Source organism: Melospiza melodia, chromosome 6, assembly GCF_035770615.1.
Source record: "Melospiza melodia melodia isolate bMelMel2 chromosome 6, bMelMel2.pri, whole genome shotgun sequence".
Lineage (NCBI taxonomy): Eukaryota > Metazoa > Chordata > Aves > Passeriformes > Passerellidae > Melospiza > Melospiza melodia.
The window spans coordinates 2,259,609-2,284,567 of NC_086199.1; the positions used below are offsets into that span (position 1 = coordinate 2,259,609).

General features: G+C 54.7%; 1 protein-coding gene across 5 annotated transcripts in view; it reads right to left on the reverse strand.

Annotated features, from left to right (window-relative positions):
* Positions 1-13,834, reverse strand: part of NIN (ninein) — a 62,216-nt gene extending 48,382 nt beyond the window's left edge. For all 5 annotated transcript variants that reach the window (XM_063159613.1, XM_063159608.1, XM_063159611.1 and 2 more), the window contains exons 1-2: positions 13,633-13,834; positions 6,317-6,398 (exon numbers count right to left, since the gene is read on the reverse strand). In XM_063159613.1, coding sequence (XP_063015683.1) covers positions 6,317-6,398; positions 13,633-13,815 — 265 coding nt within the window. In that variant the 5' untranslated portion in view covers positions 13,816-13,834. The remainder of the gene's footprint in view (positions 1-6,316; positions 6,399-13,632) is intronic.
* Positions 13,835-24,959: the final 11,125 nt, after the last annotated feature.

Consider the following 24,959-nt stretch of genomic DNA (forward strand, 5'->3'; position numbering starts at 1 on the left):
CCCGTGCCTGTGTTTGAACAAGGCCATTCTAACAAGATTTGCTGCAGCTGGGACTCAGCACATGAAAGTTGGGCTGATGGAGTGCACCGATAGAAAAATCAGGAGGAGACAGGCTGATTAAGGGAGAGCCCCAGAACAAAAGCAAACCTTATCACTCCTATTAAAGCCCGCCCGGTGGTGAACAATCTCCATCCAGCAGCTCTCTCTGAAATGCTAATATTTGTGGCTACTCATTCACCCAGTTATTTCCTCCCTCCCTCACAAGAGAGGGCTGGGGGCTTTGTTTTTCCTTCAGAATTCATTTTTATTATTCCTCAGACAGAGCTGCACCTCCATCTGCCTTTGGAGAAATGGAGGAGGGGGAAGAAGCTGGGATTTAGTGAAGCCACAGCTGAATTTCCTGCTGAATTTCCAAAGAATCCAGTTTCCATCCCCACCACACTGAGAGCGTTTTACCAGCTGGAAATTCAGGGGTCTGTGGAAGGTGTTCTGCTGTTGGAATGAGGTGGTTTTCAAAGTCCCTTCTGCTCTGTGGCTCTCAGGAGCACAAGTGCCACCACGCTGTGCCCCCTGTGAGCACAGCAAAGGGAACAGCAGGAGCCTCTCCCCATGTTGTGCTTTAAGCATTTTTCAGGCTGGCAGCTGATTTCTGTCTTCTCTCTGCTCTGAGCACCACGGGTGAGCTTGTTTGCCTTTTGTAATTAAGGAACTGTGGAGCCCCAGAACATCCCTGGGAGGGAGAGGTGACCCTTCACAGCTCGAGGAGAGTTTGCTCCAACTTCCAAACCAGCTGTGCCTGAGGAGATCCCAGCCCAGGCACCCTGAAATCCCAACTTCCACAGCCAGGCTGCTTTGGCTAACACTGGGTTCCAGCCCTTCGCTTATCCCATCCTGCAGCACAAATCCCTCTCCTTTCCAGTCAGGTGGACACAGACACCTCCCACACCTGCAGCCCCCTCCAAGCCTCTCCATCTCCTGCTTCCCCACCAACCCCCCCAGCAGAGCAGTGGTGCCCTTGATGTTCCCACCATCCCCAATATTCAGGGAATGCTGGGCACACACAAAAGCAAAAAGGAGCCATCCACATTTCCTGAATGCTGGAAATTCACTGCTGAGCTGAACAGGCTCATTCCCAGAGAGGAATGAGAAGGAACTGAGCAGGAAGGGTCGGAGAATCATTAAAGTTGGAAAAGAATCATTAAGGTGATCAAGTCCAACCTCAGAGCTGCTCAAGCCCCAGGTGCTTACACAGGAGATGTCAAAATCAAGTCTTTCACTGAAGGAGATGCCCATGGGACAGCCCTGTGTGCTGCTCATCCCCAAAAATGCCAAATATCCCCCTGAACAGAGAGGGAAATGCCTCCCAGAGCACAGGGGGGGAAATGCCCCCAGAGCAGAGGATGCTCTGCTTCCCACTCCTCCCACCAAGAGCAGGCTCAGATGCTGCTGCTCACACCCCCACTATTGTCTGCCTGACAAATCACCAAGAAAAGGGGGAAAAAAGAGAAAAATAAAATGGGTTCAGCCCTCCCTGCTCCCTACAGCCCCTGGCAAAGCGTGGGCTCAGTCAAACCCACTCCAGAGCTGGTGTCTAATTAGACACCGGGGTCTGATCTGCCCCCCTGCACTGCCCCCAGGCTGAGAGCAGCAGCCTCTCACCTTCCTGCCACTGCCCAGAGGGTTTGTGGCCCTCCAAGAGCCCCTGAAATGAAACAAGCCCCCTATAATTCTGCATTTCACTCCCTGATTTAAGCACCACAGACAGGAGCCATCAATTCCCTCTCTCACTCCCCCCATCCATCCCACTGAAATGCCTCCATGGCTGGAGATTTACACTTGATTTTCTGCCTTTCTGCACCAGATAAGTCATTTCAAAATCCTGCTCTGCCCTCAGATGGGGAGGGAGCTTCCCTGGGCCCAGCATCAAAGCCCTGCAGCTCAGACAAAAGGGGGTTTAGAGCAGGAGCCCCCTCATCCCACAATCCCAGCCTTCAGAGGGGAAATTAATTTCTCTGCTGCTTAAGATTTGGAAGGCAGGGATGCTCCAAGTGCTGGGCAAAGCAGCCAGGATCTGCTAAATCCTAATCCCCTGAGGCTCCAGGTATGTCTGAACCCCCCCAAGCCCTATTTCACCATCCAGGCTCAGCACTGGAGGGAGAGAGGAGTGCTGGCAGGGTCACCACAACCCAAAACCAACGGGTTTTGACCCAAAAATACTCAGTGCCATCAGGCAGCCCTGCCTGGGCTGTGACTCTGGTTTTACCTCACCTGAACAACCTCTCCCCCATGGATGGGGCCCTTCCGAAGGGATCATCCCCACCAGCCCCATTTTTAGAGGACACTTCTGCTGCCTCCAGAAAGAGAAGGAAAAAACAGGAAAGGAAAAACCCCCAAACCCTCGTGACTGTGGGGAGGATGGCGTCAAAGTGCTTTTTAATTTCTCCTGGGTGTTCCTGTAATCCTGCACTCCACCCCATAATCCCTCCCTAGCCCAGCTTCCATGCACTTTTTATTTGCTATAATGGGGAGGGAAAAAAAAACCTGATTTTTTTTTCCTTCCCTAATCACCCACACAACTGATTTTTTTTTCCTTTTTCCACCCTTAAATCTATTTTATTGTCCCCTCACTGCTGCAGTGACCCGTGGACAAAGAGCAGCGGCACCCAGCCCTGTCCCACGGGAATGGTATTTTGTAAATAGTGATTATTTTATACTACATTGAAGCTTTTTTCTGCTTTTCCTGGCATCTCCCCATCCCTGTTCCCAGCAGAGGTGGCTTTGCCCAGCTGATGCTCGGGTTCACAGCTGGGTCTGTGTCCCCACAGTGTCACCCTCGAGGGGACAGAGCTGATCACAGCAGCTCTGGAGCTCTGCCTGCAGCACCATCCTCCCTGCCACAAAGGGAATTCAAGACAAAAAAATAATCTATATAAATATATCAGCTGCTCTCTGCAAGGCTGGGCGCTTCCTCCCGAAATGAGGAAACCCCAGTGGCTGCTTCTGCAGGAACTGCAGCACTTCTGGTTCCCTGTTCCTGGCCCCTGTGACCCAAGAGCCTGGCCCAGAATCAGTTTGGATGGAAAGGACCTTGAAAATCATCTCCTGCCACGGCAGGGACACGTTACACCATCCCAGGTGGCTCCAAACCCCGTCCAGCCTGGCCTTGGGCACTGCCAGGGATGCTCCGGGCACCCTGTGCCAGGGCTTCACCACCCTCACAGGGAGGAATTAATCCCCAATATCCCATCCATCCCTGCCTTCTGGCAGTTCAAAGCCATTTCCCCTTGTCCTGTCACTCCATAATCGCTTTCCCTGTTCTTTTTGGGCTCCCTTCAGGCACTGGAAAGGGCTGGAAGGTGTCCTCAAATCTTCTTTTCTCCAGCCTCAAATCTCTGAGCAGCAGAGGGGCTGCATCCCTCTGTGCCTCCAACAGCTCCCTGTCCTTCCTGTCACCCTCCTGAGCTGACAGCATCCATGGGGACAAGGACATGCCACCCCCCTGGCTGTGTCCCCCAGACTGTCTGGGGCTGCACAAAGCCCCCAGTGCTCCCCATCACCCAAATCCCTGGAGAAAACCCCCACAGCCTCTTCCTTCCCAGATGCTGCAAACAGCCTTAAAATCTCTGCTTCTCCCTCCTCTCCTCCAATCCCCCCCAAATTAAATTTTCATTTAAATGATACGATTTAGAGCTCTTAACTCAATTTTCCCCCTAGCCTGGGGCAGGCTGGAGCACCAGCATTTCCACACTCCCTGACAGCTTGACACCAACAGCACAAAGCAGCTTGTTTCTCCAAATCTCCAGTTTGATCTAAATTAAAAGAAGCAAAGACTTTGGCATTAACCAACCTGTCAAAATGCATTAAAAATAAAATGCCTCCCAGGCCTGCCTGGCTCTGGCTCCCTACCTGCACCCCACACCCTTTGATTTCCTGCCACTCCAACCCCACTCTGACAAGAGCATCCCCAAGGAGAGCTCTCCAGCTCCACTGGTAATTTCCCCTGTGATAACCCCAAATTTAGCTGTTTCTGGGAGATTTATTTACATTTCAATCAAGCTGGAGCTTCTCAGCCATATGATACCCCAATAAATGCAGAATGCTGGATTAGTTCTGCCTCACTGGGGCTGATTCCTGCTCTGTGCCAGCTCCTTCCCAAGGGGCTGGCAGGGAATGCTCCCCCCTGAGCTGCGCTTGCAAATTCCATTAAGCAATGCTGGGCACAGGAGCTGCCATCACCCCTCTCACAGCATTAAAGAGCTTTGGAAATGGGAGGTGAAAAAGAAAAATAATCCATCAATCACACCTCTCCAGCCCTGTGGTTTTTGCAGCCTTATGGAAAGGGGAAAGTTGTAATTTTGCTGGCAGGCTCCTCTCTGCAGAGTGGGATGCTCCAGCTGAGACTGATGCTCCAGGAGAAGAAATCTGGAGAATTCTCTCTCCCCCTCTACTAAGCTGTTTTCTCCTTGGGGGATTTGGCTCCCCTGCTGCTCCAAGGACAGGATTACGGATTTCCATACAGGTGTGGCACCAGCTGGAGCTGCAGGGCTCAGCCCCAGCACGGCCCCACAGCTCCCAGGCCCTGCTGCAGGGGGAAAACATGAAAACTGAAACCTTTCCTGCCCAGGAAAACCTAAAAATGCCCCATTTTCAAGGCACTGCACCTGAAACCTTTCCTGCCCAGGAAAGCCTAAAAATGCCCCATTTTCAAAGCACTGAACCCAAAACCTTTCCTGCCCAGGAAAGCCTAAAAATGCCCCATTTTCAAGGCACTGCACCTGAAACCTTTCCTGCCCAGGAAAGCCTAAAAATGCCCCATTTTCAAAGCACTGAACCCAAAACCTTTCCTGCCCAGGAAAGCCTAAAAATGCCCCATTTTCAAAACACTGCACCCAAAACCTTTCCTGCCAAGGAAAGCCTGAAAATGCCCCATTTTCAAAACACTGCACCCAAAACCTTTCCTGCCAAGGAAAGCCTGAAAATGCCGCATTTTCAAGGCACACAGAAACAAAGCAAGGAGAACACTGAGGACCCACAGCAGAGCCCCTAGAAGTGTCCCTGGATACTGGAGATGTCCCTGCCCATAGCAGGGGTGGAACTGCTCTCTTCCCTCTCAAACCATCCTGGAATTCTCTGAAATTCAGCCCCAATCTGGTTTCTCAGGGGCTCCATTTGGTCAGGAACACCTCTGGAGCAACCTGAGTGTTTTTCCTGGGAGAAACTCAGAGAAGATTCCTACACCCTGCTCATGTCAGACACAAGGAAGTGTAATGGACTTAAAAAATATAAAAACCATCCCCAGCTGGGAAAACCCCCAGCAGCAGCAGGAAATCAGCCTTTTGTCATCCCTGGGCAGCAGGATGGTGTGGGATGAGGGAGCTGAGCCCCTGTCCCTCCCTGAGCATCTGAGGGAGCTGCAGTTCCCTGCTCACAGCCAGCCTGGGCCTCTCTGGGCATTCAGATCACTCAGAATCATTCAGAAACACCCAATGGCCCTGAAAACACCTTTGTGCAAGGTTCCACAACAAACCTCAGCTCCCTTTTTGTAATTAATCCATTTCTCACCCTTCATCAAAACTAATAATAAAATAACATATTCTATTTTTTATGAAATTAATAAAAAATAAATGATAAAAATATATTAACATAGACAAATATATAACTATAAATAGAAATATGTCAATATGAATATGAAAATACAAAGCAATATATTAATATAATATTTTAATATTATAAATTTTCATAATTTATAATATGAAAATATAAACCAATATATTAATTAATTATAAACCAATAATTAATATAATATACTAATATAAATAACTATATCTACCAATAAATATATTAATATAATAATATAATTAAAATAAAAATATTGATATAAACAATTATATTAATAATACTATAAATAGATTAATATAAATATATTAATAGAAAAATTAAAATATAGTTTAATATATTAATATAATATATTAAATATAGATCACTTTATTAATAAATATATAAATATAATGTAACTAATAAATGTATCAATATAATAATTAAAAGATAGAAATATTAATGTAAAAACTATATTAATATAGGTATATTAATATATGCATAATGTTTATGAATCTTATATTTAAACCTCTCAATTACCTCATCTCTATAAAAACAACAGCAAACAAAAAAACCACAACACTTTTTCTCCCAAGATCAGCCTTTTCTACATGCATGGCAGCACCTAAAAAGCACCTTCTCTTCTAAGTTCTTCTGTGAGAGCCACCCAGAGCTGCTTTGCCAATGAAAATGTACCAGTTTAGGTAATTTCAGGATTTACCTGGTTCTTGGAAGTGCTCCTCATTTGACAGGGTTCTGGATAAGATGAGGATAAGTGCTTCTTTGAACTGATCAAAGTGGACCTGTAGGGGGGAAAAAACAAACAAAAAAAAAAAGAATGAAATTTGCAATCAAGTGGTGCAGGGAGTTAAACATGAGGCCAAAATATAAGGAAAAGAAAAAAAAAAGGAAGGAAATTGACAATGAGGTGGTGCAGGGAGTTAAAAAATGAGGCCAAAATATAAGGAAAAGAAAAAAAAGGAAGGAAATTGGCAATGAGGTGGTGCAGGGAGTTAAACATGAGGCCAGAATGCAGCAGGAAGATGAGCAGCAGTGGGGATCACTCACCACCACCCCTGGGCAAGGGGCACAAAGGAGCCAAAGGGACAGCAAGGGACATGCAGGCATGTGGCAACAATTATTGCCACACAGCAGGGCCCAAAAACACAGATCTCAGGCACTGGTTGGGTTTTTCTATCAAGCAGGAACCAAAAGAACATGAAAAGGAGCAGGGACATCCCCATCCCCTGAGGGGACCTGGCCAGGGTCAGTGGCTTCTGCAGCGAGGCCATTCCTGAGCAGGGAGGGATGTGCTGCTGTGGAAATGCTCCACTGCCCTAATTTAGCTCCAAATTCCACTCCCAATGAGGATGGCAGAAAAATCCCTCCCTTCCCAGGGCAGCTCCTCTAATTCTGGGAGGGCTGAACTTGAAATAGCAAGCCTGGAGTGAAGCTGGGAATAAAACAGAGATGATCCTGCCACTGAGGGAGGCTTTTTCCTTCAGTTTTTTTTCCATCTGTGCCTTCCTGGAAATGCTCCTGCCTGCCAGGCAGCCAGAGGGAGGCTGCAGCATCCTCCCAGCCTGCTGGGGAATGTCAGCAATTCCAGCCTGGGGGACAGCTGGAGGAGCAATGTGACATGGGTCAGTGGCCAGGCAGAGCTGGCTGCTGCCCTTTCTCTCGGCTAAATAAATCTTAGAAGAATTTTTAGCAAGGAACAAGAAGATTTTGTATTTAAAGAAACACAGAGAGGCTGATCTGGCTGGCAGGGCTGCACTCAGAGGTATTTTCATGCTGCACAAGCAGCAAAGTTCAAGTCTGAAGTTGTCCAGCTTGGTTTTGGGGGTCAAGCAAGCTCAGAAAAATACCAACAAGCCCCCTGGTCAGTCTCAGAGGTGAGCCATGGAGGTGCAAGGGAGCTCAGGCAGTCCCAATCACCCCTGAGGCTTTAAACAGTTTTAAATGTTTTTTTTTAAACACAATTAAAAAATATGTTCGGCACAGAAGCTCATCAGGAATGCCTCCATCTGAATACTAATTGCTGCCATCCATTCCCAGCCACTGGTGTACTTCAAAAAGGCCAGTTTACAGAGAGAGGAGAATTTCCCCCATTAAAATAAAGAAAACTTGACATTTAGACCAAATGAGGATGAATAAAAGATGAGGGTGTTCAGATTACAGGTTCCCTCCCCATGGGATCCTCTCAGCAATGAATGGACAGAGCCAATCCCTTGCTTGGGTGCTGGGGATGGCTTTGGAGGGGAGCTCACAGGAAAACAAGACCCACTTTGCATCCCCCACGTGGAATTAAATAAAATCAAACCACCTGGGCAGGTGTGCAGCAGCACTGCCATCACCTGCTCTGCACAGTGAGCCCCACAGCTCCTGCCTGACTGATGAGGAGGAGGAGGAGGAGCTGAGCCCTTGCACAAGGACACAGGCAGCCATCCGTGCTTCCTGAATGCTGGAAATTCACTGCTGAGCCGAACAGCTTCTCATTCCCAGCCAAAAATGAGCAGGAAGGGTTGGAAAATCATTAAAGTTGGAAAAGAATCATTAAGGTGATCAAGTCCAACCTCAGAGCTGCTCAAGCCCCAGGTGCTCACAGAGGCATAGGAGGAACATGAAGACGTTAAAATCAAGCCTTTCCCAGGAGCAGATGCCCATGGGACAGCCCTGTGTGCTGTTCATCCCCAAAAATGCCAAAAATCCCCCTGAGCAGAGGGGGAAATGCCCCCCAGAGCAGAGGATGCTCTGCTGTCCACTCCTCCCACCAAGAGCAGGCTCAGATGCTGCTGCTCACACCCCCACTATTGTGTGCCTGACAAATCAACAGGAAAGGGGGAAAAAAGAGAAAAATAAAATGGGTTCAGGCCTCCCTGCTCCCTACAACCCCAGGCAAAGTGGGGCTTAGTAAAACCCACTCCAGAGCTGGTGTCTCATTAGACTCTGAGGTCTAATAAAGCAGACTGGCCCTGTGGCCACATTGGGATTTTTCCATGAGCAGGACACCCCCAGGAGCCTAAGATCAGGCTGAGGAGCAGGACGTGGCCATGCTCCTGTGCTGCACAGCAGGACTGCAAATGCAAATCAGCAGCACAGGGGGGTCCCCAATGCTCTCCTCACTCTGCAGGTGGAGTCCCAGCTGGAACAGGGGGGAAATTTGTCCTCAGGATGGGCCAGAGGTTTTCCCAACAGCAGCTGAGCAGCAAAAGCAGCCTGTGGAGCACCTCTGACCTTGGATGTGTGCAGGCACAGAGTGCAAGAGAGAGAAACAGCACTGATAAAATGGGAGCTGGGCTGGAGCACGAGCCAGGCCAGGCAGCCACGGGACAGCAAAGCCACAAAGGCTGCAGAAATCCTATAGAAATCCTCCTGCAAGGCTAGGGGGCCCTGGCACAGGTTCCCCAACCCTGGAGGTGCCCAAGGCCAGGTTGGATGCGCTGGGAGCAGCCTGGGATGGTGGAAGGTGTCCCTTCCAGAACAAGATGGGCTTTAAGGTCCGTTCCAGCCCAAACCACTCTGGTTTTATGACTCTGTTTTGGTGTTGCTCATCTGTGTGTCTGCTCATGGGGTCTCTCAGCAATCTGGGGCTGATCCCAGCCAGCCAGGAGGAGATGGGCGTTGGGAAGGTGATGAACAATGTGGATCCAGGATCAGGGACAGCACCCACATTCCTCGCTGGGAGGGTGGGCAGGCCCAGGCACAGGGTGCCCAGAGCAGCTGTGGATCCCTGGAAATGCCCAAGGCCAGGCTGGATGGGGTTTGGAGGAACTTGGGGGCCCTGCAAACCCCACAGCCAGAGCAGCACTGCACAGCCAGGGCAGCACCCAGCAAGGAGAATTTTCTCAGAACAAATAAATCAAACAGGACAAACCCAGCAGCAGAGGCACGGCCAGCTCAGCCCAGCCTGCCCAGGCACTCAGGGACCAACCAAAGCTGTGCTGCTGAGCAACCCTGGATCCTCAGAGAAACCCCAATGTCCCTGCACAGCCAACTCCCTGTGAAGCTGTGCTGATTAGCACTAGAAAGGGCTGGGAGCCTGTGCCAGGGTACCTGCTGCTCCTGCCATGCAAACAAAGCCCTTGGCACAGCCAGGACAGGCAGCAGGGGCTCCTTGCAGCTCCCTGCCCTGGTCCCCAGCACAAACCCCATCCCCAGGGCTCTGCCCCTGCCTGCAGACTGCTTCCAGCCAGAAAGCTGCACAGGGCAATGTCTGCTGGGGGAGATGGGGATCAGGGAATATCCTGACCCTCAGGGAATATCCTGATCCACAGGGATCATCCAGGGCAGCTCCTGGCCCTGCCCAGACCCCCAACAATCCCACCCTGGGCATCCCTGGCAGTGCTGTCCAAACCCTCCTGCAGCCCTGGGGCTGTGCCCATTCCCTGGGTAGCCTGGGCAGCGCCAGCACCTTCTGGGAGCAGAACCCTTCCCTGAGATCCAACCCAAACCTGCCCTGGCACAGCTCCAGCTGTCCCCTCAGGTCCCAGCAAGCCACTCCTGCAGCACCATCAGACCAGGGCAGCCCAGGCCCCAGCCCACAGGGCACCAAGGGGAGCAGCAAGGGCACTGCAGGCACAGGGGAAGGATATTTGGGTGTTTTGCAAGAGGTCATTGCAGGGAGCTGGGAGTGAAAGCCCAGCCAGGCTGTCCTTGCTGCAGGCTGGGAATGCAGTGGTGCGGGTGAAACCTGAGCTCCCCATCCCTGCTCAAGGACAGCCCCAAGGACAGGGCCTGGAGCGCCCAACTTCACAGGATCCCAGCAGGTTTGGGCTGGAAAGGACCTTAAAGGTCATCTCATCCCTCTCCTGCCATGGCAGGGACACCTTCCACTGTCCCAGGCTGCTCCCAGCCCATCCAGCCTGGCCTTGGGCACTGCCAGGGATAGGGACTGGCTCCCAGAGCTCATCCCCATCCCTGCACTGTCCCCAAGACACCTCTGGATTGCTGCTAATTAAAGGGCACAGAGAGGGCAGACAGACAGGCCCAGCCACACCCATCCCCTCACTCCTGCATGGAGGGTGAGGGGAAGGAACCTTCCTGAGGCACCCCAGAACTGACTGCCCTCACTCCTGCCATGGAGGGTGAGGGTAAAGAACCTTCCTGAGGCACCCCAGAACTGACTGCCCTCACTCCTGCATGGAGGGTGAGGGTAAAGAACCTTCCTGAGGCACCCCAGAACTGACTGCCCTCACTCCTGCCATGGAGGGTGAGGGTAAAGAACCTTCCTGAGGCACCCCAGAACTGACTGCCCTCACTCCTGCCATGGAGGGTGAGGGTAAAGAACCTTCCTGAGGCACCCCAGAACTGACTGCCCTCACTCCTGCCATGGAGGGTGAGGGGAAGGAACCTTCCTGAGGCACCCCAGAAGTGCTGTGAGCATCACCAGCACGCACAGTGTGTGAGGGAAACACTCCCACAGGGGTTTGGCTCTGCCTCGAGTCAGGGCAGGATTTACACCCACACCAGATCCCATTAATTCCCAATCCATCTCAGGGGAGGCAGCACCTCCAGCCCCAGGATTTACACCCCACACCAGTCCCCATTAATTCCCAAACCATCTCAAGGGAGGCAGCACCTTCAGCCCACGACTCAGGGCAGGATTTACAGATTTACACCCCACACCAGACCCCAATAATTCCCAAACCATCTCAAGGAGGCAGCACCTCCAGCTCATGAGTCAGGCAGGATTTCCACCCCACACCAGACCCCCTTCACCCCCAAACCATCTCAGGGGAGGCAGCACCTCCAACCCACAGGTCAGGGCAGGATTTACCCCCACACCAGACCCTATTAATTCCCAAACCACCTCAGGGGAGGCAGCACCTCCAGCCCCAGGATTTACCCCCACACCAGTCCCCATTAATTCCCAAACCATCTCAAGGGAAGCAGCACCTCCAACCCACAGGTCAGGGCAGGATTTACCCCCACACCAGACCCCATTCATCCCCAAAACACCTCAGGGGAGGCAGCACTTCCAGCCCACGAGTCAGAGCAGGATTTACGGATTTACCCCCACACCAGACCCCATTAAATCCTAAACCACCTCAGGCAGCACCTCCAGCCCCTCTCTGGATCCCAGGGCATCAAAACCCCCATTAAAATATCCCAAATGCAGGGTCACACTCAGCTCCCAGTCCTGACCCAGAGCAGAGGGCTGGAATTAGATGATCTTTAAAACCCCCTTCCAACCCAAACCATCCCACAATTTCACGACCCCAGAGCATCCATTGATGCCTGGAGCGGAGCCCCAGCACAAAGACAAGCACGTGGCCCCACGAGCAGCCCCTGAGCACACAAAACCTTCCCCCAGTGCCCCCTCCCAGTGCTCTCCCATAAATCCCAGCCCCTGGAAGTGCAGGCACACAAAGGCTGCGACCATCTGCAGCACGAGGGGCAGGTGCAACAAGTCTGGGCTCAGGGGGCTCTGGGGCTGCTGCTGCTCTCCCCAGGACACCCCAAGGATGCCACCAGGGCCATGAAACTGAAATCAGGCTTGTGCTTAAACCTGGCTCACCGCTGCTGCTGCTGGGGAGCAGGGACAGGGATTGTCCAGAGGCTCTGTGCCAGGCTGGGAGGGAGAACTCATCCCCAGGGACAAAGGGAGGGTGAAATAAAATGGGATGGCAGGGGTGGAGCTCTGGGTTGGGAAGGGGTGAGTGTGACCCTGCATTTGGGATGCTTTAATGGGGGTTTTGGTGCCCTGACAGCCACATCTGTCCTTTTTTCTCTGTGCCACCATCCCACAGGTGGCAAAGCCAGGATAGGATAATGGCTGTAAGCTGAAGGAAAATAGATTTAAATTCAATATTGGGAAGGAATTCCTGGCTGTAAGGATGGTGAGCCCCTGGAGGGTGCCCAGAGCAGCTGTGGCTGCCCCTGGATCCCTGGAAATGTCCAAGGTCAGGGCTTGGAGCACCCTGGGACAGTGGAAGGCATCCCTGCCATGGCAGGGGTGGCACTGGATGATCTTTAATGTCCTTCCAACCCAAACCATTCTGGGATTCTTTGCTAACAGCCCCATGCTCAAGATGGCAACAGCACAGAAAGTCTCTGGTGCTCCAGAAAATGCCACACTGCAGCTCTAAAGGTCAACAACCTCCACCTGCATCCATCCCAGCCCCACTCAGTGCCAGCAGAGGAGCTGCAGCCCCAGGGCAGGCGAGGAAGAGGAGGAAAAAGGAAAAACCCCTCTGATCATTAAAGGAATTATTCTGTTTGTGAGAGCTGCAGTTTGATTGGGAATTGGAGCCAGGATGGCTGCCTGGCTGCCCTGCTCCACATTTGTGTGATTTTAATGAGCAGTGATGGATTTCAGGGTGATTTCCAGGGAAGGAGCTGATGCACTCTGAGCACAAGGACACCCAGCTGAACCTGGAGATCCCCCAAGGGCAGCAGCTTCTGGGATTTATGGGATTTAACCCCATAAAGGCACAACCACAGCTGGAGAATGGCTTTGGCAAGCCACCAGCACCAGGCAATAGGGACAGAGGTGGCTCAGACAGCGTGGGACAACATTCTGCACCTCAGAGAGACACCCGTGACTGCACACAGCCCTGCCAGCCTAACCACAGCTTAAGCCAGGGTAAATCACAGGCTCAAGCCCTGGATTTAGGGCTTTGTCCCACCCCAGGTGGCTCAGAGCCTGTCTGAGCACCTGGTGAGCTGGTTTGGGGAGGTGACCCAGGCCAGCGGCACCAGGAGCAGAGCTGGGGACACAGACAGTGAGAGCCAAGGGCAGCGAGAGCTGGCACCTGCTCTGGCCTTGGGAAAGCACATGGGGCACAAGGCTCAGCCCAAACCCGAGTTTCATTCCACCTCCAGTCAGGGCAGACAGAGCAGTTCCCTCCCCTGTTATCCCAAATTCTGCTCTTGGAAGTGCCCTGAGCCCACCCTGCTGAACAGACCAGACCAAACCCCACGAGTCCTGCAGCAGCAGAGCCTCAGGAATGTTGGATAGACACAAATCACACCCATCAATCTCCCCCCAGAACCCCCCCACGCACGCAGGCACTGCATCCCCCAGCTCCTTACCCTGCCTAGGAGGTTTCCTTGGAGCAGGGTCTGCTGCAGGGCCGGGGCCACCTCCTCCAGGTGCAGCACGTGGCAGAGGTCAGTGAGCTCCTCCTGGCCCAGGGAGCCCGTGCCTGTGCTGTCAAAGCTGTCAAAGAGCTCCTTGAGGCGAGCTTCATACTGGTCCTGCTCAGCTTCATCCATCCCATAGCCTGCCTCGCTCACCTGGGGGAACAGACAGGACAGGTCACCCCACAGCAAAACCCCACAGGAGATGCCCACCAGGCTGTTTGGGGCCGTATTGATGCTCCAGCCTCTCCCAGCCCACTGGGGAAGAAGCCACAGAGCAGAAAGAGCCAGGGGGAAAAGCCAGGCAGAGCCAAACCCTGGGGAGGGACAGCCCAGGTGGCTGGGACAGCCCCTGTGTGCCACCTCCCACTGCTCCTGTCAGCTCGTCTGGCTCAGCTGCAGCAGATAAATTGCTCCCTGGAGCTCCAGGGATCCCCAGGTGCTGCAGGTGAGAAGATAAACAAGGCAAGAAGGGCTCAGCAGAGAGCAAAGGCTGAGGAGGGGAGGGCAGGAGAGCCCAGCCCAAACCCTTCAGGGCAGCCCCCCACCACAACCACCCCCTCCAGGAGCACAACACAGCCCCTGAAACACAGCTGGGATCATGGAATGCTTTAGGCTGGGAAAAAACTCCCCAGATCAAGCCCAGCTGCCAAGGGCTCCCCGTGCCGCAGACATCTTTTCATGAAAATCCTTTCCTCAGGATTTCTGATTCCTGAGAGGCTGAGAGGCCTCAGGAACAAAATGCAAACAATGGTTATCTGCTGCTGTGGGATGCAACAGGTGCATCTGGGATTGGTCTCATGGGGTTGTTTGTAATTAATGGCCAATCACAGTCAGCTGGCTCGGACTCTGTGTGAGCCACAAACCTTTGTTATCATTCTTTTCTATTCTATTCTTAGCCAGCCTTCTGAGATAAAACCTTTTCTTCTATTCTTTTAGTATAGTTTTAATGTAATATATATCATAAAATAATAAATCAAGCCTTCTGTAACACGGAGTCAGATCCTCATCTATTCTTTCAACACAAGACCCCTGTGAACACGGTCACACTCCCTGTGCTGCTCTCCCTCAGGTGTTCCAGGTCCAGCCCTGGCTGAGGGCAGAGTCTGACAGGCAGCAAGCCCAGAGCAGCGTGGGGACAGCCAAAATGTTCCTGTGTCCTGCAGCAGGCACACAAAACCCAGACCCAGTTTGCCCCAGGTCTCCATCTTCCCTCCAAGTCAGGCTTTCACCCCTCTCATCCTGCTCACAGCCCCAGGGGCTGTTCTGGCAGGGGGTAGAGGGAAATTCGCTGTCTGAAACGAAGGATTTGGCTGGAGCTGTTTGCTCAGGGCTCCAGGCTGGCTTTGGGTGGCAGCAGTGCCACCACACAGCCTGGGTGTGGATGTGCCACTACCCTGGGGCACAACAGGCACTGTCACCGTGCTTGGGTGACAATGGGCACTGCAGTTGGTGTCCCCAAACGGGCATCCCAGCCTCATCCATGACCCCAACACCAGCCAGCCCTGGGAATTCTGCTTTTGTGGCTGCTGGGAGTTGTGCCAGCCACATTTCCCAAAACAGGGGGTCCTACCCCAACCCCCTCTGCTCCTCACAGGGTTCCTGTGGCTCCCTGGGCCCCTAGCAGCACTCCTGGACACCCCAGAGCTGCTTCCATTGCAGCCAGCTCCACAGCCCTGCCCAGCCCAGGCAGGGAATCCCCAGGGCAGGCAGGGCAGCAGCTGTGTCCTTGATTTCCCTGGCTGCAGGAGCAGATGCCAGGGCAGAGCATCCTCTGGATCCCACATCTGCTGAGGGATGCAGGGCTGGTGCCCTGACAGAGCCCACAGCCCAGCCTGTCGTTCCTCAGCTGTGGGCACTCCAGGGATGGACACAACTCCTCCACATGAGCCTCACACCCTCCCTGCCCTATTTTCGCCCCTAAATCCATCTTGAGCTGATTTCCCGAGCGCTGGGGGGAGCAGGGAGGCACAGACACATTCAACAACACATTCACAGAGGAGGAGGCAGCAGCCAAAATCTCAGGTGCCTGTGGGCAGGAGGAAGGCAACAAACTTGTTTCCATTCCCACAGCAGCCACCCCATTCCCCACCTGCACCCCCAGGGCCCGGCAGTGGCCGGATCCTGGTGTCAGGGAGCCCTGCCTGCACATTCCAGCCGCCCCAAAACTCACAGCCAGGATGACTCCACCCCACAGAGCTGCCCAAGCACCTCTGAACCTCTTATCTACAGGGTCAGCCACCTCCTGCCCCCCCGAGATGTCTCCAGCCCCTGGGCAGAACCAGTTCCCCCAGTTAGCGCAGAGAGATAAATGCCACCTGCCAGTACATCCCCGAGCATCCCTGCTGCTGGAGCACTGGGATCACCCCTCTCAGGGCCACAACAGCCCAGAAACTCACCCTGGGCACATCCAGCATTGGGAACCCCCAAAAGACAGCAGGAAAGCCCCAATCCCTGAAGGAAAAGAGCATCAGGTGCGTGGACCACACCTGCCCAGTGAGTTTTTGGTGAGGGACAGCCGGAGTTTAGAGGGACAGAATGCCACAAAAACACAGAGCCCTAAAACTCACCCTGGGCATTGGAAACCCCCGAAAACCAGCAGGAAAAGCCCAGTCCCTAAAGGAAAAGAGCATCAGGGGCATGGCCACACCTGCCCTACAGCCCAGGTGAGTTTGTGGCAAGGGCAGCCTCACACATCCCCAAGCCAGGGGACAACCAGAGCTCAAAGGGACACAATGCCAGAACAGCATAGAGCCCAAAAACTCACCTGGGCAAATCCAGCATTGGGAACCCCAAAAAAATAACAGGAAAAACCCAGTCCCTAAAGGAAAAGAGCATCAGGGGCATGGCCACACCTGCCCTACAGCCCAGGTGATTTTGTGGCAAGGGCAGCCTCACACATCCCCGTGCCGAGGGCCAACCAGAGCTTATAGGGACCAGCCACCCCCGCAGAGCCTGGGGAAGGGGTTCCCTGTTTCCCAGGGCCAAGGAGCCAGGGCTGGGTGCCCACCTGCCTCAGACTGCCCCGGGAGCTGCCAGCAACCCGGCCATCCCGCAATCCTGCTCAACCTCCATCTTAGGCAGGCGGCTCCGGCACGCAGCCGGCTGCGCAAGGTGACCCAAGATGCCTCCTCTCCTCTCCTCTCCTCTCTCCTGCCTGAATTATTCAGCAGCTCTTCCACAGCGAGGGGAAAATAAACCACCCAGAGCTTCCTTCCTACCTGAGGAGCTGGCACGGGCAGCAGTCAGATAACGAGAGCAGCACCAGAGCCCGGCGGCGCTGCCACCTCCATCCATGTGCCGTGCTGGGGAAGGGGGGACCCGGCAGAGCACACAAAGCCCCGTGAAAGGGCAGCCTTTCATGCCTGCTCCAGATGGGCCAGCAGCTGAGATGCAGCAGGGATAATAGGGGCAGGCAGGCAGCAGCTGAGCGGGGGCTCCCCAGTCCCCCGCCAGCAGGAGAGGGGATGGTCCCTGCACAGGGCATCACTTTGTTCTGATTTATTGCTGCCCTTCTGTGCTGCTTCAACCCCTCCAGAATGACCAGCCTGAGCTGAAAAGTGCATGTTTGGGACAGCCAGCACCACATTATTCTGTGTGGTTTATTTCTGGATTATTTCTGTTCTCGTTATTGGCAGCCTGGGGAAGCAAAGCGCTCCGGGATGATGATGATGATGATGATAAGAGGAAGTTTTCACCGGCATTTCTTTCCTGCTTTTAAATCCACCCCCTCCTGAGAGCCAGATAACCTTCACGGCACACAATGTAGGGGCCTGAGAGGACTAAATTCTCAGCTAAATTTAACTCCAACAATATAGGCTCAAACAGTAATTACTGCCTCGCATATTTAAGTGCCTGGAATCAATAGCAACTTTAGCCTGGAGCTAATGAAGACACAGATTGGTCAATCAATGGCATCAGCAAGGAGAAACACCACAATTAGCACAATTACTTTTTTTGAGGGGTGTGTGTGGGGGGGGGGTGTTTGTAAGCAGGATGAATCACAGAATTCCAGAATTATTTGAGTTGGAAGGGACCTTAAAGGCCACTTCAGGCCAACCCCCAGCCACGAGCTTCCACTAGGACAATACAAAATTACATTTGCTGCACAGGAGGGAGATTTGGGGATCTTGAGGATGTTCTGCATCACTAACCCGGGCTGTGGGTACCTTGCCCTTATCCCCACCTGCCCTCCACTGAAGTCATCACCTCCAAGGGACAGTGAGGAAAATGTTTTTACTGCTCCTCTTGATTGCCTCGACTCAAATGAGGGCCTGGTAATTAGCAGTAATTACCCAGCAGGGCAGCATCCCGTGGCCACCTCCAAAACATGAGCACCTATTCCATGGGATGTCACTGCTCTGAGTGTCCCCCTGTGCTGGAGAGGGGACACACTCTTGGCCACACCTGAGCAATTTAAAGCAACTTTCCCTTCCCAGAGCACCTGTGACGGCCTGGCTGATGTGAACACAGCTGGCAAAACCCACCAGGAGCCCAGGTTTTACTGCTGGGGGCTGTATGAGAGGCCCAGCAGCCACCAAAAGCAGACCGTGGAGCCCTTGCTGGAAAGGCAGAGCTGAGGTTGTCTCACCCTCATTATCTCCCTCCCTAATGAACCATCTCAGCCATCAGCAGCTCTGCTGAACCACAGAATTCCCTGAGCTGGAAGGGACCCACAGGGATCGTGGAATCCAGCTCCAGGCCGTGCACAGACACCCCAAAATCCCCACCCTGGGCATCCCTGGAGTGTTATCCAAACTCCTGGAGCTCTGGCAGCCCTGGGAATGTCACCATTGCCTGGGGGAGGAACCTTTCCTGAAACCCAACCTAAACCTGACACAGCTCCAGACATTGCCTGGGTCCTGTCACTGGTCACCAGAGAGAAAAGCTCAGTGTCCTGTCCCTGTGTCCACCCCAAAATCCCCACACCCTGTCAGGACAATTTCCAACACCCCATCCCTTCTAGGAGCAGCAGCCCCACAAAGGGTCACACCGAGACACCAAAGAGAAAAAACAGAACCCCAAAGGACAATGAAGAACCCTAAGAACCCTAATGTCACTAAATCACTTGACAGCACGCCCAGCTCTTCAAGGGTCAGCACCAGAGTCACCCTTACAGCTGGCAGCTCCTCCTCCCCATTGACCACGCTCATAATTTCCCCTCAAAACACCCCAAAAACACCCCCAGACCCTCCAAAGTTGGCAGAGAGCAGCGACTCTGTTAACCAAGCCCCAGCCCACATTAGCAGGGCAGCGCTGGCTATACAAGCGCTATAAATTTATGTAAAGAGCTTCAAAAGCAGCGCAGCGTTTGAATATTCACGCCAGGCCGGTATTTGCATTGTAATGGGGCTTTTCACTGCCAGCCTTCCCTCCGCAAGGAAAAACAAAGCGCCCATCTGGTTTGATTTTGCAAACGGGGCTGGAGTGGCTCGGCGGTGACTCGGGGAGCCCCGGGTGCGATAAAGCCCAAGGTGGAGGAGGCACAAAGCTGATTATTGCAGGAGTAAACAAAGCGATTCCCGGGAATCCATCCCGGGGAAAGGAGGGATGCGGGAATCCATCCCGGGGAACGCGGGGTGCGGGAATCCATCCATCCCGGGAAAGGAGGGGTGCGGGAATCCATCCATCCCGGGGAAAGGAAGGATGCGAGAATCCATCCCGGGGAAAGGAGGGATGCGGGAATCCATCCATCCCGGGGAAAGGAGGGGTGCGGGAATCCATCCATCCCGGGGAACGGAGGGGTGCGGGAATCCATCCATCCCGCGGGATGCGGGAATCCATCCATCCCGGGGAAAGGAGGGGTGCGGGAATCCATCCATCCCGGGGAAAGGAGGGATGCGGGAATCCATCCATCCCGGGGAAAGGAGGGATGCGGGAATCCATCCATCCCGGGGAAAGGAGGGATGCGGGAATCCATCCATCCCGGGGAAAGGAGGGATGCGGGAATCCATCCATCCCGGGGAAAGGAGGGATGTGGGAATCCATCCATCCCGGGGAAAGGAGGGGTGCGGGAATCCATCCATCCCGGGGAAAGGAGGGATGCGGGATCCATCCATCCCGGGGAAAGGAGGGATGTGGGAATCCATCCATCCCGGGGAAAGGAGGGATGTGGGAATCCATCCATCCCGGGGAAACGCGGGGTGCGGGAATCCATCCATCCCGGGGAAACGCGGGGTGCGGGAATCCATCCATCCCGGGGAAAGGAGGGATGCGGGAATCCATCCATCCCGGGGAAAGGAGGGATGTGGGAATCCATCCATCCCGGGGAAAGGAAGGATGCGGGAATCCATCCATCCCGGGGAAACGCGGGATGCGGGAATCCATCCTGGGGAAAGGAGGGATGCGGGAATCCCCGCGGAGCTCGGAAAGAGCTGCCCCGCTCTGCTGAATCACGGCGAAACGAGCCCAGAGCCTTCCTCGGCTCCGTATCGGGGAGCACATGAGGAAGAGGAGCACGGTACACCCAGAGTGTCACCCACTAAAATCCCGGCACGGGGTGCTCCGGGGCTCTGGATTTTGGCTCCATCCCTACAGGGATGCTCCAAGCGAGACGGGCCCACGCTTGGGGACCAGACAGCAGATGCTGTCTGCCACCCTGGCGACAACGACAGCTCTGCCGATGACAAAACAAGCGCCGTCATCAATTCCTCCGGCCGCAGCCGGCCGCTGCCAGGGCTCAGCCCGGCCGGAGCGGCGCAGACCCCGCTCCCAGCGCCCGGAGCATCCCTCCGGGAACAGGGACGGTGCCCTTGGCAGGAGGGCGAGTGACTCTCGGTACCTGCCACCAGCACCGAGGGGACCCTTGGGGTGTCACCCACCCACAGCCACCCCAAAACCGCGCTGCAGCTGTGAGGAAGCAAACCTCCCCCTAACCCTGTCCCCATTACCCCCTTCCATCCCTCCGGCATTCCCCTTTCCCCGCAGCACCCCCGCCCTGCAGAGCCCCTCGTTCCCCGGCACCCACCTGGCCGCCGCTCCCGGTGCCGCTGCCCGCACACGCGGCCGGGCCCGCCGCGAACGGACGGGACGGGACGGGAAGGGGCGGGCAGGGCCCGGCACCGCCCGCGGAGGAGGGACCGGGCCGGTCAGCGCTCCCCCCGCGCCCAGCCTCGCTAATTCCCCTTTCCCTTCCCGCTCCTCCCCCGTTCCGTTCCCGCCCGGGCCTCACCGCTGCCGGTGCCGCGGGGCTGGCGGGGCGCAGCGCAGCGCTCGGAGCGTTGCGGGCCCGGGGGAGGCGCCGCGTTCAAATGCGGCCGCGTTTATTGGGCCGGGAACCGGGGGCGGCCCCGGGGCTGCGGGACGGCCCCGGGGCGGGGGCACCGCGGCCTTTGTGCGGCACCGCCCGGGAACGCCCCCCGGCGCAGGGGGGCTGCGGGGTCTGCTGGGGTGTCCGCGCTCCTGGGGAACCGACGTGTGCCCGGTGTTGTGTACCCGTGTGGCAGCACCCCAGCTTCCTGCTGGCATGTCCCCCAGGGTGGCATCACCCCAACTTCCCGTTGTCCTGCACCCTCGGTCCCCGATGTCCCGATCCCCCCCGGGTGGCATCACCTCGGTTCCCATCATCCTGCCCCCCAGGGTGGCATCATCCCATCTCCCTGGTGTCCTGCACCTCTAGGTGATATCAGCCCAGCTCTCCACTGTCCTGTCCCCTAGGGTGGCACCGTCATGGTCCCCACTGTGCCACGCCTCAGAGCGGCTCTGCAATGTCCCATCCTCCCAAATGGCATCATCACAGTTCCTGTCATCGTACTCCCCGAGGTGGCATCACCCAGCTCCCAGCTGTCCCTCCCCCAGGGTGACATCACCTGAGTTTCCATCATTCTGCACCCCACGGGGACATCACCCTGGCTCCTGCTGCCCTGCACTCCAGAGCAGCGTCACCCCAGCTCCATCCTGTCCCCCAGATGGCATCACCCAATTGTCCTGCACCCCAGGGTGGCATCACCCTACTGTCCTGTCCCCCAGGGTGGCATCACCCCAGCTCTCCACTGTCCTGCATCCCAAGGTGGCATCACCCCAGCTCCCCACTGTCCTGTCCCCCAGGATGGCATCACCCAGGGTCCCCACTGTCCTGTCCCTCAGGGTGGCATCACCCCGGCTCCACGCTGTCCTGCACCCCAGGGGACACGGCCCTGCAGCTCCTCATTGTCCCAAAAAAACAATGGCACGTCACCTGGGCTGTCCCTCGCCTGAAGGTGACAGCAGCACATCGCTGTCCCCACCCTGGGGACGTGGCACCCTGGCTCCCTGCCATTCCCGGGTACCATGTCACCCCCCTGTCCCCCGCCCTGGTGACACGACACCCCAGCTCCCTGCCATCCTTGGGCCTGGGGGACAACTCTCCTTGTGTCACCGTGCCACAGGACAGCTGCTGTGCTGTGACATCCCCCCTTGCACCGCCCCAGCTCCGGTGGTGGCTCCGCACTGTCCCACCCGCGCCCTCACTCTCTTTGGGGGGATCACCAAACCAAGGACCCCCTTTTGTCCCCAGGAGCCACCGCGGGATCCGGGGAGCCCTGGGGCGGTGACACAGCAGTCCCAGCTCCAGCCGAGCCCCAGCCGAGCTGCATCCCTCATTTCCAGCCGAGCTGCATCCCTCATTTCCAGCCCGGCAGTCCCGGCTGCAGCCGCCGCCCGCCCACGCTCCTGTTCCTGCTCCGCTCCTGCCGAGCCGCAGGGAGCCGGCGGGCCCCGAGGCCTGTGGGCTCTCTGATGCCTAATAAGGGTTCCACCCACGCTGCAATCCGCTCTAGCAATTGCATGAGATTATTTTGTTGGGTTTTTTTTGGTGAAAGTGCCAGGGGCGACGTGACTTTTTAGCCTTCTTCTCTTTTTCGAGGCGGCTCTGGGCTGCGGGTTCAAGAAATTTCGTAAGGAGGAGCGAGGGGAACACGAAAGCCTCGCACAGGGCGTTAGGTAAACCTCGCTCAGATCATCAACCAGGCTTAAAACCCCACAGCAGAGCCACGGGTGGGTTTGCCGCCACACGAGGACATCTGGGACACGAGAGGTGACAGCGTAAAGAGCTCCAAAAGTACTGTAATAAAATATTGCAATAAAATATTGTAATAAAATATTTAGGGGTAGCTCTGCTGCGCATCACCTGGCGTGTCGCTGCCACCTGCCCCGGGGGCAGCGCTGTGGCTGTGGGACGTGGCACAGTGTGCCCAGCACCCAGCACAGCCCTGTGCAGGGATGTGGCCGTGTCCCCGCGGTGACAGCAGCACGGCAAGGTGACACCAGAGGGAAGGGGCCCTTTGCCGGACAGATGTCAGCAGCCGTGGCTTTGTGCCGGCCGAGGGCTTTTTGTCTGGGTTTTTAACATTTGCCATTTTTCTCCGCCGCTTTCTCCTGCTCTGACACTTGCTGAGGGTTTTTCTTTCTTCCCTTTCTCCCTCTCTTTCCACATTTGCTTTTCCATCCCCGCTTCAAACACTTTTTCCCCGCGTATTATGCTGAAGTTGGAACCATCTGGTGCTTTGTTTTGTTGCGAGCCCAGCGAGTGCCAGGACCTTTATCCCCCTCCTCCTCCTCCTGCCTCTCTAATCCAAGCGACAGCCCCGAAATGTCCCCCCTGTCCCCCAACAAAGCCACGGGCCACACGCGTGCTCGGGCAGGGCATGGGGACAGCAGCACGCCCGGTGTCCCCATCCCAGGAGCACTGCAAATCATCCCAGCGCAAATTCCTGACTCCTTTTTAGGACCAGCTGTTAGCAGAGGCATCCTGATTTTATTTTTTGTGAAAAATGCGTATTTTATGATTGGCTTTTGGCAAATGTTCAGATGAATATTATATGTGTTGTGTTAGAGAACAATGATGTATTAATTCTCTTAAGCAGTGTGTTAAATATAGTTTTAGGTTATAACAAAATATTAAAATAGAAACTATGCTATGTAGGGTATTTTCTTAAAGAAAGGACCCTCACTGAGATAGCAGCCACAGGACACCTGAATCTTTCAGAGAAAGAGAATTTATTGCTCCATTATCAGGAGAAATGAACTTCTTCCCGCCTCAAAGGCGCTGTCAGGATTCAGAGGAAGAAGCTGACACTGCCCAGCCAGAACCCTGGGTTTAAATGGAATTTATGCATCATGGATGAGCTGTATGAATATGCAACAGGCTGGTGCTTTTAAGGGTTAATCCTTTGTTAAAGGGGGTCCTTTTTCGGGTGTCCTTGTTCGGGCTCGAGCTGCCCAGAAAAGGTACCCGGACTGTCCATAACTCATTGTCTCTATTGTCTCATATTGTCCTATTCAATTTGTCCAAATTATTATTACTCTAATTATATTACTATTTTTTATAACCATTTTTATTCCTATTAAGCTTTTAAAATTTTGAAAACAAGTGATTGGCGTTTCTCACATTTTTCCCACAGGAGAAATAGGGGAAAGGGGCTCTCTGCGTTTCTGGGGAGCCACAACAAAATCTCCTATTTTTGGAGCCCCCTTCCCAGCGAGCAGCTGCGTTCCAGGATGGCATTTACAGCCAGCTAGGAAGGAAGGAAGGAAGGAAGGAAGGAAGGAAGGAAGGAAGGAAGGAAGGAAGGAAGGAAGGAAGGAAGGAAGGAAGGAAGGAAGGAAGGGGCGGAAGGAAGGAAGGAAGTGGCGGAAGGAAGGAAGTGGCGGAAGGAAGGAAGGAAGTGGCGGAAGGAAGTGGCGGAAGGAAGTGGCGGAAGGAAGTGGCGGAAGTGGCGGAAGTGGCGGAAGTGGCGGAAGTGGCGGAAGTGGCGGAAGTGGCGGAAGTGGCGGAAGTGGCGGAAGTGGCGGAAGGAAGGAAGGAAGGAAGGAAGGAAGGAAGGAAGGAAGGAAGGAAGGAAGGAAGGAAGGAAGGAAGGAAGGAAGGAAGGAAGGAAGGAAGGAAGGAAGGAAGGGAGGGAGACCTCGGCTCAGGCAGCGTCACAAAAACCGGGACACGTGGGAAACACAGGGATCGCGGGACATCATTGCCACCGATGGAGCCGCGGCTGGCACGGAGCCACCCAAAAGCAGGGGCGGGCGCTGGGTGCCCCCTGTGCGAGGCCGTGGGTGCCCGGCTCCTGCAGGAACTCCCTCCCGCCTTGGCTCTGGCCGCTCCGTCACGCTTTCCTTCCCATTTTCCCCGAACAATGGGGTGCTTTGTTCCAGGGCGAGGAAAAGTCCGGCCGCCTGCGCCGGGAGCGGCTCCTGCATTCCTGGGGCGTTCCCAGCTGTGCCCTGCTGGGCACAGGAACCCCTCATCCCGCTCGGGACAGGGGGAAGAGGGTCGTCAAACAGCCAAAATTCAGAAAAAAATAATA